Genomic DNA, 18,498 nt, shown 5'->3' with positions numbered 1-18,498 from the left:
TTCATCATTGGAGAAGGCTTTCTAAGAACAATTACTCTCCACATGGCCTGAGATTGTTCTGGCTGCAAGAAGGATGGATGTCCTCCTCCCCCTGATCTATGGAGAGCATGTTAATTGTTCCAGATACAGCTTTATTTGGATACATGTCACCCAAGATGCTACAGGTGTTCGTCAATTAACTCTGAATTATACTTTCTTTCCAAAACCAGAAATGTGCAGTGGAAAACTCAGGCACCATTGGTCTGATATTCAGGAAGAAGTCTCTCTGGAGCATTACACTTCCAATAAGGAGGCAGAAAGAACCTGGAAGTGGCGACGCACAAAGCCTCTGTGTCAAAGAGATTCATCCCAGAAGCAGACACAGCATTGCCCAGGGAGGATGAGGCCGTGCAGCTTGCCAGCAAAGCAAAAGGACACATCCAGTGCTTAAGAGCAGAATTTGGGAGAGATGTCCCCTTTATCTGCCCCTAGCAGTTGTTTGCCTGGATGACCATAAATTAGTTCCAAAACTGCATCTTGCAGCAATAAAAATGAAGAAAAGCCATGTCAGACTTAGGACATTCATGGGAACATTACCTACAGAGAGATGCCAGAGTGGGATCACAGCAGGCATTCCCACAGCATGGACAATTCTGTCCCATTCCTGGTGACAGAGAGATGGATTTTCTTTTTAAGAGAAACACAGGATATAAACAGCCAGCTTGCTATGCTGGAAAGGCCTTCATTTATTGGGGTAATCATTAGCATTCATGCACACTGCAAAAGAAGTAGCAATATGTAGTCAAATCACCACATTATTGGTAAGCTTCAGAGTGATTTCCAAGAGGAGGATTAGTGGAAAATGCTGCCTTTAGGATCTGATCCTGTGTAGCTTACAATAGGATCCCTGAAGCACTTGGCACCAGCACTCCCTGCATATCCATTACTGGTTTGGACTATGGTTGTAATAAGTATCAGCAAGGGTATCTAATTTCATGAAAGGAAATTATTGGTTGGCAGTGGGATAACATGGTGCTTTTACTCAAATAGGCACAAAACATGAGGATGAAATCCCTCACATAAACTCTTGCTATTGTCATTCAATGTTTAGCACCCAATACAGTTGAATACAATTCTTATCTTTGATGGATGTGGCACACAAGAACTGTTTTCTTGAGTGTAGCATAAATATTAATAGTATTCACAGAGCTTCTTGAAATTTGTCATGTCACATTGCTTTCATGGAAACACTTAAAATGCCATTATTTTTGTCCCACCAATAGCAAATGTCTTTTAGTTTCTGAATTATTTTTCATTCCCAAAATTAAATGGTAAGAGTATGTTTAACTGAACAGAGGGAAAAAAGGATAATGGTTCACGATAAGCAACTGCAAGCCCCAGCTCAGATGCTCAGATGTTCAGAATGAGCCTGAAAGGAAAAAAATGTGATATCCTTTGGAAAACACAGTCCAATTAAAGCCATTAACATTACCAAAATTGTCCTGCTCTGTCATAATGATAAGGGGCATTTGCACTTAAGATAAAATGTCCTTTTTCAAAATTATTTGCACAGTATTTAATCAAGTTTAATCAAACATGTCAGTTCTACATGAAAAATATTTTCCTGCTGCTACACAATATTGATCAATCCAGAATAGTTTTTCTGAATATCTGGTGACAAAGATGGGGAACCTCCTGACTTGGCACCAGGAGAGCAAAGCCCATGGAGACACTGCCCCTGGCTCCTTCTCTTCCAGCATATTTCAGAGTCAAAGTCTTCTCTTTGATCTAATGTAATAAAATCTTCAGTGGTTTGTATTCTGGTTTGTATGATTCAAGGAATGTTTTAAAATTTCATCTTTCTCCATAAAATTCCCCCTGTGGTTGTCAGGACAGCCTCACAAAACCAAACCATTTCATTCCCAGTGACAATTAATTTGAGGACAGCAATTATTGCAGCAGATCCTATCTCTGCCACAAGGACAGAAAACATTTGCTATGGGAAGAGGAAATACAATAATATGAAAGAAAAATTTCTTCTTTCTTATTTTATAGTCCCTTCAGAGTACTTAATGTGCTTTGAGTTTGAAATCAATCCTTCCAGTGTGGGGTTTTACAGAAGCTCAAGGCTTCAATTTTGCTCCCATTAGTTAATCTTGAAATTTATCCTGAAATCTATGATCTGGGAGTCATAGATTCTGATTTTATTTTTTAAAAAAATCTGATTAATCCCCAGTGTTTCTGGGATGAAGATCTACTCTATATTGAAGTTATATTTTAATACTTTTCCCAGGAAATGGTTGATTTTGTGATTGACAAAATGATGTCTGTGCAGTTCACTTTGCATGTAAAGTAACCAGAGATGCAGTGTATCATTTAAAGGGCATTGGAAGGCCAAAATGGAAGGTGGAGATTATTTCAAGTAAGAAATATGCAGTTAGTGAGATGGATAAACACATAACTATATTTTAACCTCTAAAAAATTCTGTGAATCACCTGAGTTTGCTAGAAATGACTGGGGTTTTATAAAACTGAGGTTTTATAGCTGACCCCAGAGAGAGTAAGGAGAAGAGGCTGCAAAGCTTGGCATTTTCTTATTTTACCTTAAGGTGAAGGTAATTTTTTTTCTAAGTCTGGGTCAATTTCCATCTTGGTGTGAATGTGCTCTTTTAATTGGTGTCTGAATAAAAGCTATATTGCCATTAGCAAGAACTGTTTCGGTAGGAAAAACCAATTCTTTAAAGGTTTTTAATTTTTATTTTTTTTAAACACTCCCTTTTTGATAGCTGCATTCAACAGTGTTCTACCCAGCCACACGAACACTCAAATTCACATTACTTCAGACATCTTTTAACTTGTACTGAATTAAAATGAATGCACAGAAGAAATCTTTTCCCCAAAGAAGGAGCACAGGAATCATCATGAATGAAACCCTGGCAGAATCTGAATAACAGAACAGGATGTAATCTCAGCAGCCTCCTAGCCAAAAGCTACAAAACAGGACAAACAGTACCAGGAAACACCTGATTTCTAAATATTAAAATGACTGCTTATTTGACTGGAGGGTGAAGAGGCACAGGAGATTCCTTGCAGATCAAGGCTGGATGTGGATGCATGGGGAGCTCTCTTTTATTTTTGTACCATGGCCTCAGCTTCCTTGAGGGCTCACGTATGGCACAGGTATATATATATTTATATATATATATTCCCAGCACAACCCAGGCACCCAAATGCTGCCTCTTTTATGCAGGACAGAAAAAAATATATATTTTATTTAGTCAATAATATTGGTAAATCTTCCCACAAAAATATTTTACATATTCAAATGAAACTTGAAGCTGGACAAGCACACAGCTCTTACTGGGAAAGCTCTACCAGGCTATGTCAGCAGTGGACTCCCCATGAATAAAAGCACAAGGCCATGGCATCTCCTCTGCAAATGGGAATTTGGTGGCATTCATCCCAAACTGTATTTATTCTCCTATTCCTTACTGGATACTTGGCAGCCAGAGCTAGAAGTACATTAAAAAAACAAACAAACAAACAAACAAACAAAAAAAAACCCCCAAACCAAGCCACCACAAAAACCCTCAAAAAACCAACCAAACAACCCAGTCTTCCCCTGCATTCCTGATTTTTCTAAAACAAATAAGCAAAGTGTTGCACACAGCAGTTCCCTGAGATATAGAAACATTTTTAAGGTGTATTTAAGGATGATTTTTCTGGGTGTTCTTGCCACTATGTTTGCTGGCAGCAACTGGAGATGCCATCATTCAACTTCATATTTAAAAGAAAACCTCACAGAATATACACAGCCATCTGTGGTTCTCTGTGATTCACAACATTAGTAAACCATTAGTCAACCAATAGCTTACATTTTTTTTTGGAGGAAACAAGACTTCTGAACACTCAGATTGAATACTTCAGGATATACAGAAGTGTTACAGGCTGAGGGGCTTGAAGTACTGGTGAAATATTGATTGTTGCATTTGAAAGCCACTTCAGAATAATGACACTCTGGGAATTACAATTCCATTACTACACAAGAAAGGATCTGTGGCTCATGTATCTGACACACCAGTGCTGCCAGTCACAGACCAAGCCATGTTTTTCCTATATAAGAAGAGAATGCTGGATACTGGTCTATTATTAAACTTATTGTTCCTCAAGCCTCCAGCCTCAGCTGGAGCTTTCTTATAAAAAACAGTTGTAATACATATCTTCAACATCTTTTTCTTTACTTTGACTAAGTTCCTGGTTGCCTAGAAACTCTCTAAAAGACCTGGATTTTTCTTCTTTCTTTTTTTTTCCCCGACTGTTAGTTAGATAACAGATTAATGCCATCACATCTACTTGTGACAGAACCCAGGATGACAGGCTCAGAACTGCTGACCTGTTTGCTTCTTGTAACCCAGGAGTCAGACTGTACTGACTATACCTTTCCAGAACTATGGAAATTGCAGGTTCTGTCTGTTCAGATCATGAGAGAGAAGAGTGAGAACAGAATCCCCACTGAATACATCAGGTTTACCTGTGCTATCCATTTCTATAATTAGCAGGACATCCACTTCCTCTTCACAATATTATTTTATTGGGACATATCAAAGCTCCCAGCTGAGATCCAGCTTTACAAGGTTCTGACAGATCTGCTGCCTGCCTCAAACACACCTCCTGATGCACCAGACATCACCCAGACTCAGAACTCACATCCTTCTTCCTTTAAATCCTTCCTTTACAATACCCACCTGCAGTGCTTGCTGTTAGCAACATCCCATGGCAGATTTTTTTCCTGATGTTCAGCAACATAACAAAATAGTTTAACTAAAAAGAGCTTCAAATATGGCTGTGTTGTTCTACTCACTATGAAAATGGATCCTCTTTCTCCTTCTTGGGACATTAGTTCCCCACATTCATCTGTACACCAGGTATTGAAAGAATCAATTATCAGAGACATTTATTTTCAAAAAGAAAACCAGATAAGCCTCAGAGGACCAAAGCAGATGACATTTTCATCTGACACTCATGGAATGTTAAACTGATCAGCCTAGATCCTAAAAGGGGTTTAGGGACATGTTTGTACCACACTGTCCTTTGGCAAGATAATGCTCAAGCTGGAAGCCTGCACATTATCTCCAAATGCCCCACCCAGTGGGGTCTTCAGTGTTGTTCCTTTTCTACAAGTAAAATTCCTCAACCAGTTTTTTTTGGGGTTTTTTCACCTTAAAGCTTATGGCAAAGCATTAGAGAAGCTAAATATGCTTTTCACTCTCCTCCAAAGAAAGGTCCTGGAGTCAAATATTCTGGCTTCTAAATTGCCTTCAAATTAAAGGAATAGTCCTCCCAGCCATGCATTTTTACCTATAACCTGTATAAATCCTACCTCTTTTCTAACCAAAACAGTTTTAGAGATAATATAGAATAGTATTGTAGGATTATTTTTAAAGTACTCCTAGGAGTATGAAAAGTGACTTACAAATCATTCAGAAACAAGTAAAGCTGAATAAGGGTGACTTAATTTCCCTTTAATTTTTCATTCTCATTAAGCTTGGTTTATTCAGGCCTGATTAATCAATATCTGTAAAGTATTCTGAAAATATAAAACTACATAAATATTAAATAATAACAGAATACTTAAGGAAAAAATAATTTGTTCATTTCCTCAGAGTTTAGGAATTAGCTTTTATTTATTATCCATATGTAAGCAGGCCCATTCAATTCCTTTCAGCTGTTGGAAATCAGAGAACCATGGATTCATTAAGGTTGGGAAAGACCTGCAAGATCATCAAGCCCAATTGTTCTGGCAGTTACAGGACAATGAATCTTCATCTATTTTATGTGTCACAGTTCACAGAAAATGCATTTAGAATTACTTGCAAAGCTGAACTTACAGAGGGCTACACACACACACTTAATATCTGGGTACCTCATGACACTTTGTCTCAATACATATATTTTTATACCTTTTCAGCTATACCAAAGGACAGCAACTCATATATCCAATTTTCATGCTCAGAAGGGGTGAATTTCCCAATCTAGTCTCATCTATAGAAACAAAACCTTCCAGGAACAGGACACAGGCTATTGGGATAAGAAGGTAGGGAGATCAGTCAGGTGATAAAACAGGAGCTAGGTAGGGTAGGTGTGTGATGCCCAGAATCCTGTCTGATCAGCTCAGCAGAAGTCAGGTTGAATAGCAGACAAAATAAACAATCTGTTTCCCAAACAGTGTAAAACACACACAGCAATACCATCTGGGAGCAGATCCTACAGGAGGCTGGAAACCCTGCCAGGGAGACAAGAAGCACTTTGCACTCTGAAGTGATTTTGAGCTGATGCTGGAGTCACTTGCTAAGGGGTAATAAGGCCACATTTGGACAAAACACGATCTGGGGGGGGTTGGTTGGGTTTTTTTGTGGAAGAGGGTACTGTCTACCTCCTTGTGTCCTTTCACATCTCAAAACATTCCTCAAGGAAAACCAAATGTGTTTTTCTATATGACTTAGGCTGTGTGCACACAGAGGGGGTCAGTTCCTTCTCCAAACTCTCTTCAGCATCCAGGAATGATGGAAATGACATTGTAGCTTCACCAGAGAATTCCCCACTCTGCTCCTCTGTAATAAGTGCAGAAGGACTGAAGCCTCTCAGCAGGCAGCTGATTTACAGAGAGAGCCCTAAGAAAACGCCACAAAGCTGCAGCAGCAGGGTTAGCAGAGCTGTCAGCCAAATCAGCTCCTGAGAGAGGAGCATTGCCTGCCTGTAGTTGGCATCCCCCATCTTGATATTTCCTCTTTTCTTTGCCCTGTCAGCCAGGGATGCTCTGCATTCCCATGCCATCCTCTCTCTGCATTTTCCTGCTGTGCACAGAACCTGCATTGGTCACCCAGAAGCAGAGATATGATTCTCAAGAAACAAATCCCGAACTACAGGACTGTGCTGTTTCCAAATGTTTGTAGCTGCCCTGGAAATCCCAGCTATTCCATTAGGAGTTTAAGGATTTGGGGAGAGCTGCCAGGATGGAGAAAGCAGGCTCTCATTACTAAATCTTGTTTCATTTTTTTCTGATTACTGCAATTATTTTATTTATTTAGGTATTTTGAATGCACTAAGATTTATTATATGAATGATCATTGAAATTAAGATGGATTATTTGGGAGGAATTCCTAATATTCCAAGATTGTATTTTAGTCCTCTTCAAAAAAATGCAAACCCTCCCAAAAAAGCCACAATATTTTTACCATTACATAGAAGGAAGAACAGTTGCTATTGCTACACAAAGTATTTCCACTTTGCTCAAGCTAACAAGCTTCTAGTGACTTCTTAATGTCCCTATCGAGGCTTCAGATCTCTGCTCCTTTTCAGTCCCAGTCTGCAGGCATCACAGTTTATCACAAAGCTCTTTCAAGTGATGGGTGCTGTCCTGGCCAGCATTTCACCTGTAGACTCTCCCTGGCTCTGCTTCCCTCTGCTCATCTCAAAATGCTCCTTAGTGCACTGCTGATTTGATACTAAAGGGCTAACCAGAACTAATCTGCAATATAAGCTGATTACAGCAAGACTGTCTGTTAATAAGGAGCTGGCTTTTGGTACATAATGTGCAAAAATCAACTCTATCTTCACTTGGAAAAACCCAAAATCAAAACAAATGCCTTTCAAGCTTCCTACTAACCATAGGTGTTAAGATCACAAAATTTGATGTCAAGAGTTTCATAAACTCACTAAAGCAAAAAATCAGCACTTTTCATTAAACTACTATTCAAGTGTTACCATGAAGACTACTGTGTCTCTATCTAAAAAAATAAAAAATAAAAAAAAATTAAGTAATGAGAAAATAACCCCACCACTATCTCCAGAATCAACACAATGTGATGACAGAATAAATTATCTGAGGCTCTTTCAATTTTCTCCTCTTTGTTTAAGAAAGTAGCATAGAAAATATAAACTCATGACCAAGTGCATCAAGAAAGCAGCAGTATTCCAAACCATAAGTAAGAGGATGTCTTTATATTAAAAGCAGCAAAGTGGCCCACAGAAAGAAATCCACCCAGAGTTCATTTTTGTTGTGCAGGATATCCCAACTAATTTCTCCTCCAGTAAAGCTCTTCCTGAGCTGACCACAGCCTCCTTACTGGAAACAAATTTTTCCTCTTCCTAACCCTGAGCTGAACTTCATGCAAATCCTGGTGTCAACCACTGACCCACCATGAAGTTTTCCTAATCTTATAAAAACATTCACTCCTGCAAGTCAAGGACTAAATGTTTCCTCAAACCTTAAACTCTCCAAGGATCTCTCTGTTTTTATCTATAAATATTCAATGCTTACAATGAAACAGTGGAGATGCTGAAAAGGAACAACAAGTAATTTATGTTCAGTGCAATGGTGAAGGCATGGAAAAACAGTGGGTTCTGGACCCCTCTGTGGTCCCTCTCTTCTGGGAGATGAAGGTGCAGGAGGTGACAAAAGTCTCTTTTACAGATACCACCTGTACTCAGAGGCATTGTGCCTTCCCAGCAGGCCAGGTAAATCTGGATGAGGAATGAGTGTTAAAATACATTTAGTTGGCTCAGGAACTCTGAGCCTCAGGAAGGTGTTTTTCTGAACAACAGAGCATGATGCAGAGAGCAGTTATTTTTTGCTGCTGATTGGGCAATGCAGTGCCAGAACTTGCACCAGTTAGTGACTGTTAAATGAAGCAGCACTGCAGACTGGCAAACAGAAGGGAAAGAAATGCAAATACAAGCTGTTGTTCCTGCTATTCCTCTCATCAATTCTCCTATCAGCCCTGGGCCAAGCAAGTCAAGGATGCTCACATGCAACAGCAAAGTAATGGCACCCATGAGACCCCCACTTAAGGACTAAGGTCATAAATTCAACAAAGAAGCTTTTTACTTCACTCCATGGTTGGTTTCCAATGACAAAGTGTGAGAGATTAGATCACTTTGAAGTCAGGCTCAGCCTCAGATTTTGTCCAAGTATAGTTAGAGACAACTGAAGTAGCCAACAGCTGCCTTAACTGCAAAGAGATGAAGTGAAACCCTGACAGAGACAACAGCAAATCCCTGATCCAACATTCACAATGAGCTTTTGGATTAGATTGGCTTTTCTTTCCTGTCTGTGGTGCTCAGCATGGTGCAGACTCCATGCCATCCATCTGAAACTGGCAATGCTACATACAGGACTGTTCCTGCACCATATTCTGTCATTATTTTGTCTGATTCACCATTACCACTTGAGAATATTCCATCCACACAATTAGAGATTTGTTTCATCTCCAGCATGATTCTAAAAAAGGCAGTAGATGAAATTTTTCTATTGGCTTTTCTGCATATAATTTCTCCTCTCTCACTGGGCTGTCAGTAAGGGTGGCCTTTGGCAGTAGGGACTGAAAATTAAAATTATTTAGAGTCTCTTTTACTTTTACAAGCATCTTTCCTTACTTCTGTCCCAGTAGAAGAACCTAGTCATCATGCAGAGGTAAATTTTTTTGTTATATGGTGTAATAGAAAGAAAACCAGAACCAGTACAGGCTGACTGGGAAAAGAAAGAGCTAATTTCATGGGAATAAAAATTACCAGAGCATTTCTGAGAGAACTGGTGTAACAGGGTCACTGGATGTTACTCTAATTTTACACCAGAATCTCCCCACTGAAATCACTGGTCATGTTTACACACTTAAATCTCTAGTACTAAAAAGCCCACCAGGCAGAAACATAAACCAGAGGTCCCTACAGGAAAAGGTGCATTCCATTTTAGAGGGAGATATTTACATTTTTTTAAACAAGCTATCAGCTTCAAGCTTTCAGCACACAAACACCTTAAACCCTGCCTGGAAAATATGGCCAACACCTACACCTTCAGAAAGCATTTTGTCATCTCTCTGTAACTCAAACTGGACCTTTTACTGAACTGACACTGTGCAGCTCACTAGGCTGTGTGGCTCTTGGGGGAAAAGCAAAGCAGAAAACAGCCCAGTTGTTTGGTTTAGCAATGAAGTTCCTCACACATGCATGCCAATTTATTTCGCTGAAAACGTCCCAACTAATTGCAACATTTACCCTTAGAGCACATGCATGGCAGTCACATTAATGCACCAGAAGACAATGGCTCCAAAGGAGCTATTACCATGTACCAGGCCAATAATCCACAAATAGTAAAGCAGTTTCACAAAAGCCTCAAATGGTTTCCATGGAGTCATTGTGGCATATCAGGTAAATAAAATATTATTGAAATGTATTTTTTTTGCATTTAAATCACTTGCAGCAGGTGCATAGGATGTAGCACACAATAAAAGGGTTCATGTTCTCTGGAATACTAACGAGAAGCAATGGAAATATTTAGGAAAAAGCAGCAGCAGAAAGTTCTTACCATTGCAAGAGGAACAATTCCCACAAACATTGTTCGGCTGACAAAGATCTCAGACACCACCAGCTCACTCAAGGAGTCATCTCGAGGGTATTCCACCTGCCAGGTAATTTGCTGGGCCCCTGCCAGGCTACTGGTGTTGTCAATCTCAAAGTCCATCTGCAGGATCTCAGAGGAGGACATGTTTAGTCTGGAAAAAAAAAAGAAAATTGCCCAAAATATCAATAGGATGTTAATAACAAAACAGATTTTGATTTCTCACTCCTATTCACCAAAAGATTTACCATTTAATTCAAATGCAGACTTGAAGACACTGACAGAAACCTAAATCAAACTCCACACTGGGCAAGAGTGATACTGTACAGATAAGGTGATGCTGTACCTTTCAGTTTCCTGAAATGGAGGCTTTTTTTTCATTAAACTCAGCAATTCATTCTCCATAATCACAGAGAATTTACAGAATAAGCCCCAAGCCCTGGGAACTGCATTGCACAGATGTTAAATTATTTAATACAGCATTCTTATAATTCTGTTGCTGCAAATACAGATTCTACAAAAAAACAGAATACTTGGCTATTCCTCATGCTGTATCAGAAAAGAGCTTTTTGGAGAGATTAAGAGAGTAGTCTTTCAAAACCAAACTGATCTTTATCTCTGTGAAAAAATGGATTTGTAGAAAATAAAAATGACAGAAAATAGGGGTAGCTTATCCTTATTTTCAGTTCATGAAAATATTCTTCTCATCAGTGGTGCAGACTTATAGTTATATGGCAATGATTATATATTTCTCATTTGGAAATAAAAGTTTAAAGGTAGAAAATTGGCTGTAAACACATAGCATTCAGAACTGCATTTAAAAATTATCTCTGCTTATTTTGTTAACAACAAGACTTAACACTGTCCTTTGGACCAACACCATGTAATTATCAATAATTAAACCTCAAGTTAGAAAGAAAGATCTCTTTATGTTACAGAGAAGAAAACAGACACTGAGATTTAGCCAACAGCACTGAGCATATATCCCCAGCACAGACATATATAGAAAAAAGACCTTTGCTCATTTAGCACTCTGCTTCCACAGAAATTAAGGTGCTTTACAAAGCACCCAAATTCCTGCTTCAGTTTTGCAGACAGACACCTGCAGTGTGGGGACCTGAGCCAGCTGAGAAAACACAGAGGTGAGATGGAAAGGCAGCTCCTCTGTCTGCAGACTCCTGGGCTTCATCATACTGAGTTGAGACAACCACTGGTATCAGTATTAGTGAAGTTTCAGGTTATGTGCTCATAAAATAGGTTAAATTGTGAATTTGCAGCAATTCTGTAACAGCTCCAATGTGCTCTTACTGCAAGCATGAGAGAGCTTGTTCCTGATACACAGAAATCCCTCAATAACCAACCTCAGCCTCTGTCCTGTCCCATGGCAAGGAAAGACTCCAAGAGTTGTGTTCACAGGAACTTTTAGCCTGCTGCTACAAAGAACAGAGATTTTTAAACATCCTTTTCCTCTTCCCAACTGCACAGAAGCAGAATCTGGTGTTGCCATATGTTTTTGAAGGAGCATTGTAAAGGAAAAAACATCTGAAGAGGAATTATTGATTTTCATGTTTTCTTTCTGACAACAAACAACAGAAACATATGCTTCAATGCCTGGAGGATAAATATTTTCTATCTGAAAGGAGATAATATCCACCTCCAGGCAAAACTAGAAGTTATTAAGGCATCTTTCAGGTGGCCAGCCATACAGACAGCAAAACCCCTTTCAGATAAATATTATCACCCAATACTAGGGAGGTAATTAAACTATTTCTGTTAAATCCATAACTGCTGTAGGAACCACAATGAAGTGCTCAACTTAATAGTTTTCTGCATACCACTTCTGGCAGTTTGTTTTATGCAAATTCCACAAAATTAATTTCCTCACGACACAGAAATAAAATACAGAGGTGAGCTTTAGACTCCCTATGACTCAAGATACTAGCCTGCCAAGGCATATTTAGATCTGCAGTTTGGGTTCAATCTGTTTATAGTTGCTACTCAAGCAACCAATTGGTTTCAAATTTGGACAAAACCAGGGCTGGAAGGTTTTGCTTTAAATTCCTCACTAAATTGCATGTCAGATGAGTCTGCAGTGATAAATCCATTCCCCATGTGCCACTGATTCTTTGAGCCTTTTCTTTCTTGACTCCTTTTGTCACCTACAAGTTTCCAGTTACCCTCAGAACAGCAGGTCAATGAATTCTTCTCTACAATTATGGTTTCACTTTTTAGTTCTTTAGGACAACAGCTTAGCCTTCAAGCAATGCCAAGTGTTACAGTATTCAGAACACAAAGTATCTCACAGACCAATCTCACCCTCTTTGTTCTGAATTTCTTCCCAAGTTACATCAATAGTGAATCCCTAACAAAACCTGAAAAGCTAATTTCTTCCTTGCTCAGACTTGTGCCTTCCCCCTGGCCACTGCATCTCTTATCCTACAGGATATTCCCACTTGTTGCCCAGTGGGAATCTTGGTACTGTATCTGTAATTCTTGCAATTTAGTAACCATCCTCTATAATACCATGTGGGAGACCACTGCCTCTTTCCACTGAAATTGATGGAGGTTGTCGCAGTAAAACCAGAGATAAATTAAAGCATCATAGAGACCTAAAGGTTCCCATTTACTTATGTCAGCTCCATCAGCTGATAAATCCTCATTGCAACACCCGGATCTCAATTTCCCTCCTGGCTATGCAGCATTCCACTATAACCCCTTTTAAAAGGAGCTGCTTTACCCTGGCATTACAAATCACCTCCTTTTAGTCTGATTTGTAGCTGGTGGCCAATGTTGGGCTTTGTATTCACTGTTGATTTGCAAATGCCTGGTAAAGAAGAAATGCTGCCACTGGGAGAATCCACAGAAGCAATGACTGTAACTCAGGATGTTATCAGCCATTAAATCCCACTAAACCACACTTTATCCAATAAAGATTTTTCAGCTTTTTCTTGAGACTTATTCCATTTTTCTCTTAAATAAGTCTGCACTGTTGGGAAAAGTCTGATGGAACCAAAGGACTATAAATCATTTCTCCCCCTTCTACATCTTTCTTCTCATTTTAGTTGAATATTTCTATTGGTGAAGGTGAAGCCTTTTCCTGGTTTGAAGGATTTTGCCAAATCCTAGTTTAGCAGAGCAATAAAAAATAAAAAGTCAAAATTACTTTTATAAAAAAAGATTATTTCCTGCAAGCACAAGGAAAAGACCTTATAATTTTAGGCAGCTGGCATGCTTGCTAATAAGTCCATTTCTATGGAAATGAGTTCATAACTATTAATTTTGCCTGCTCCTGATCTATTCTTGATGAGCCTTTCAAATTTAGAAAAGCATTTCATGATTCTCTCAATTTGGTAATTACTAACTCCCTTTGATGAATCCAGCCCAGTGTTTCAGACAGAAGACATTCATTACATATTTTTCTTTCTGGTGAGAGAAGAAAAAGAAACCACAGGCTTCGATTTATTTCCTCTCACAACCCCCAGTAAGCAGTCCCTTTCTTCAAATTGCAGTTTATAACCCTGTTTATGTACTTTCACAAGAGTGTCTCTGCTGGGTGCTGTGAGAACCCCCAAAACCTTGAGATTTTTCTGGCCTCATGCATTCAAACCAGGTCCTCACCACCCAAGTCAAGCTTTGTAGCAAACACTCCTTGTTCTGTGCCCAGCAGGAATGCTTGGGATCCCAACCTGGAATGGAAGAGTTTCTGCACAGAGTGGCAAATCCACACCAAACAAAACCAACTCTAGCTCCTACCAGCTCCAGAATAAAAAGAGTTAATCAGGAGAATGTTGCTAAGTCCCAGAACTGTCCTGCAAAGGACACATCCAGGCAGGCAGGGGCAGAGCCCAACTACCCAGCTTGCCTTGCCAAGAGGAACCTGAAGGTTTTCCTCTGGATGTGCAGGAAACCACAGGAGTGAGCACTCCACCCCCAGACAGAGCCTCTCCTCAGTTTAAAACCCTCTTCCAGGGGCACACAAACCACCAGAAAAATAAAGCCTCAGTACTTCTAAGTACCTTAGAAAACTTCTGCATCAGTGCACTTCGTAAAGATTCACGCTGGGTTTGGAAAGGCACCTATCATGTTACCTTGTTACAGATATTGATTTTCTTCCTACATCTGTCACTGTATGCAAACAGTAGGAAAAGAATATGTATCTTAAATCAGAATATTAAAAAAATCCATTACCAGGTTTTGTTTCACTTCATTTAGTACCTCACTTAGTACTTACATGGGACTGCATAGGCTTTAGATTGCTGTGAAGGTCCAGCAGAGATCTAGTGTTAGAGGTTTTAATAGGTACTACAAAACCACCTGGCATTAAAAAATTACTGAATTAAATTTATTCCTAATTTTTATCTAGGACAAACATGGAATTATTGAATTACATCCTGGAATGATACACAGTGAGTGGTGTGATGATGGCAGTGACCCTCTGACTAGTTAGTAGTTACCTTAAAGAAACAAATGCCTATTAGTAGTTACTAGAAAGATTTTCACTGTTAACCCAACTGAGGAACTTTCCCCGGGTGTTTTTAGAGAGAATGCAACATGCAGAATGGCAAAGTGCAGGAGGACCAGGCAGGGCTGCACAGAGGGTTTGCTGGCTCATGCTGCCAGTCCATCAACTGCTTAGTTGATAAAAGTCAGACCTTTATATTAGTTGCAATTGGTTGTTCCAGGAAATCATGAGTTTCATTCATTCATAAAATAATCTGTTCAGTAAATGGCAATCTGTTTGTGGAGCCCACAGCAGTGTAAACAAAACTCAAGAAAAAAAAAAAAAAAAAAAAAAAAAAAAAAAGCAGATTCTAGGTAATTGAAAATAACTAAAATAACTAAATGCCTGGTATCATGTTGCTTGAAAATCTTTTCAAGGTTAATAATGGTCCATTCTTACTTTCCCTGACAAATTGTCACCAAATTCAATGAGAGCAGGATTACATAAGCAAAGCACATTAGTTTATAAAATATTTCAGTAATGCAGGTCTCACTCCTTTGATCTCAAGAGGATTAATTTTGTAAGTATTGTTTAATGAAGAGCAAACACTCACAAGAGGAGGCTTTTCAATGCCTGATTGGAAATGTTCAAGACCCCAATTCCCTGCTGAAGTCAAACAAAGCAGCACACAGCCAGGGCCTCCTGGGGAAAAGATCCAACACCAAGGTCCTGACCTTCTCCTGCTAAGGAAATTAAGGTAGGAGCAGCCCAAGATGAAACAAATAAGAGCAGGGGAGGACTAATGGAGCAGCATCCAGTTTTCTGAATCACAGAGATCTGCATACTGCCAGCCCTCCAGCTTGGCTCAGGGCCACCCTCCTGAATGCAGGCACTGGGTAACAGGAACTGGCAGCAGCTGACACCTGGAAAGCCAGAATATCTTCTAGCAGCTGCAGCATCCTTAAGCCCAGATCCCACTTTAAAACAACTTACTGGGGTGAAACAGCTACACCTTCTATAAAAAAGTTTGACTTGATAACACATGTTAAAACCTAAGCCCTTTTCTTCCAGAATGTATTATTTTCATTAACTGGCAGGACACAGAGCTGTGTACAAGCCTGGAAGCATCCTGCTCCCACACTCCTCCCAGGGCAGCTTGCTAGGAAAGAGCCTCATCCTGAGAGGAGCATTGGGAGGAAACGGAGCCCTGGAGAGGAAAGTGAAGGTATTCTGGCTGAGTGTGGCCATGCAAGTGACTCTCCCTAGAAGCCAGGGCAAACTACCTGCACCTCCTGAAGAGTTCTGCCAGATTTGCATCAATGTGAAAATGTGCAGACAATGTGGTGCCACTGCCCCTCACTGTGTAGAACCCAGAGGTTTTTGTTCTGCTGAGGGAAACCAGAGAGTTTGGGTTCAAGGCAGACACAAAAAGCTGGGAAAAAGCCCTGCTCACTCTTCTTCCATGCCATAGAAGTGCAAGGCAGAAGAGCCAAACATTGACCTAAAAGAGGAATCAGGTATGTCTTCAGGGATGCAGAAAATTTGCTTGGTTTCTTCTTATGATCAAAATCACAGTTTACAATCCCCTCTGCTGTCTAACAGAACTTGCTTTCCAAAATATTTCTTTGTGCTAAATCTTGTTTTTCTTTCACTGCTTCAAAAACTAATGTTCTTCACATGGGCATGGGCAATGTACATGGTGACAGAGAACAAAACCAAGCTGCCAGATCTGTTAAGAACGTACAGACTGACACAGTATTTTTTAGTAATACAATAAAAAGTCTGAAAACAAGATTTTTTTTTAAAAGAAACCACCAAGACCAGATATTATTCATGTTATTTTGCTTAGCCAACATTTTTCCACAACTGAAAACAATACATCTAGATAATGAGCAAACCTTTTAAGCTCTTCAGCTTCTTCCACTGCCAGTTCACAACTGTGCTGCTCACTAACAACTTGCAATAACTTTGACTTTATCTGATTTTATCAGCATCATGATGACAACCCTGGAGACAACTGAGGCAGTCACTTCAATTATTTTTATTTGCTTCTATCTCTGTGTCAGTGTACAGGAGTTCTTTTGGTAAAAGAGTCCTTACATACTTTTTTTAGTTAGCCACTAACAAAAGAGCACTTTTATGACAAATTCAGTATGGGTGTAATTGGTGTGCTCTGCTGGTAACGTGTACTGCTGGGCACTGGGGCTCCATTTCTTCCTTTGTCATGACTCTCCCCTTTTGAACAGCATGTAATCTTCTGGGGGTTAAAAAAGCATTTTGATTGCACTGGAATATTTTTCTGACTGCTCTTTAGAACCTGTTTATTGCTGTACTGTGTATTTCATAAAAAAGAAAAAGAAAAAAAAAAAAAGCCTAAACCTTCTATGCCAGCAGAAAGCATCTTGCTGGGGAATATAACAAACACATCCAATAGGAAGTTTGGGACAGGGTTTAGCTGATATTGGATGTAAATACAGAGGGAAGAATTGTTATTTAAAAAATAAGAATTATGAAAGATCTGTGCTGAACTCTAGGCACTTAGTAAATAACAACAGCCTAAATGGTTCTTATACTTTTTCTTTAGCTATTTAGAAATTCTTATATATTTACATACCATAACCACATGGTGTGATTTCAACAAGCAGCTGAAATGGATGATAAACCTGAGATTTTTAAAGAGCTAGTGACTGCAAATTTAAGATGCTAAATTCAGAGATACAAGAAATTCTGAGGAATGCAGGAATTCACATGCTGAGACCCTCCCTCCACAGCCTCTCAAGAGACCTTTGAAAGAGCAAGAACATAACTCTTGAAGGCACCTTTTCACCACAGCCTGTGCTGCAGTTGAATAACCCCAGGCATGAGCACCTTCAGCCAAGCTGCAAGGGAACCCAATGCAGCAAACACTTCACTTAACCTCAGAAAAAACAGTCAGGGGCACCCAGAGACTCTGTGGTGGACAAGGGGAATATTCCCTAAATTTCCCTGCTGGGAATCCTTGGTGACACACTGCAATGCAATGGGACAGACTCTGGGTCTGCCCATAATGTCACCAGATAACAGGCAAACAAATGAGTTTCTTGCAGGTAATTAAGCAGAGGAAAAAGGCTTCTCTTCAGCTTGGCTCCTCCACTACCCCTGTGCTAGATTGCTTTCTGCCAGCTCAGTTTAGCTGGAGATGCTTGAGTCTTGCTCTTATCCAGCCAACTATGAAATGGAAGATCTGCAAGAGTTTAATTTATCTGTACACTCTTCCAAATTTATTGTGAGTCTCAGGAAGGGTGACTCTATGTGACAGCTCCTGAACTCATCCAATTATGCAAGGCTCTTGAATTTTATATTTACAAATATGTACTCAGCTTCCTCCTCTTCCTACACAGGGAAAGGAGCTTGGAGAAGTGACTTGGACTAACAGCTCAAACCACCTCTCCAGTGTTTCCTTGGTATTTTAAACACTGTAAGATTTTCAGATGCCTGACATTAGGATTAAGTGATCAGACTCTTTTGTACACACCAAGTGCATCAGAAACAAAGAGCATAACTAGACCCAGGAGAAAGTTACTAGCAATCCAGTTGCTGGTTTGATTTCAGAATTAGAGTTGAAGCTGACAGCTGGATCACCTAGGGGAGAAAAAACAACCAGAGGGGATATAAAGATGCAAACCCCCCATGCACTGAATTT

The 18,498-nt window shown here is 39.6% G+C and overlaps 1 protein-coding gene across 1 annotated transcript in view; it reads right to left on the bottom strand.

Moving 5' to 3' along the window:
* Positions 1 to 18,498, bottom strand: part of TMEM132B (transmembrane protein 132B) — a 209,615-nt gene that overhangs the window by 51,514 nt on the left and 139,603 nt on the right. The window contains exon 4 of the mRNA XM_030460487.1: positions 10,343 to 10,529. Coding sequence (XP_030316347.1) covers positions 10,343 to 10,529 — 187 coding nt within the window. The remainder of the gene's footprint in view (positions 1 to 10,342; positions 10,530 to 18,498) is intronic.

The sequence above is a fragment of the Calypte anna genome, chromosome 15 (assembly GCF_003957555.1).
Source record: "Calypte anna isolate BGI_N300 chromosome 15, bCalAnn1_v1.p, whole genome shotgun sequence".
Classification (NCBI taxonomy): domain Eukaryota; kingdom Metazoa; phylum Chordata; class Aves; order Apodiformes; family Trochilidae; genus Calypte; species Calypte anna.
The sequence above is the reverse complement of the archived record's forward strand: the minus strand, read 5'-3'. Positions and strand labels throughout refer to the sequence as shown.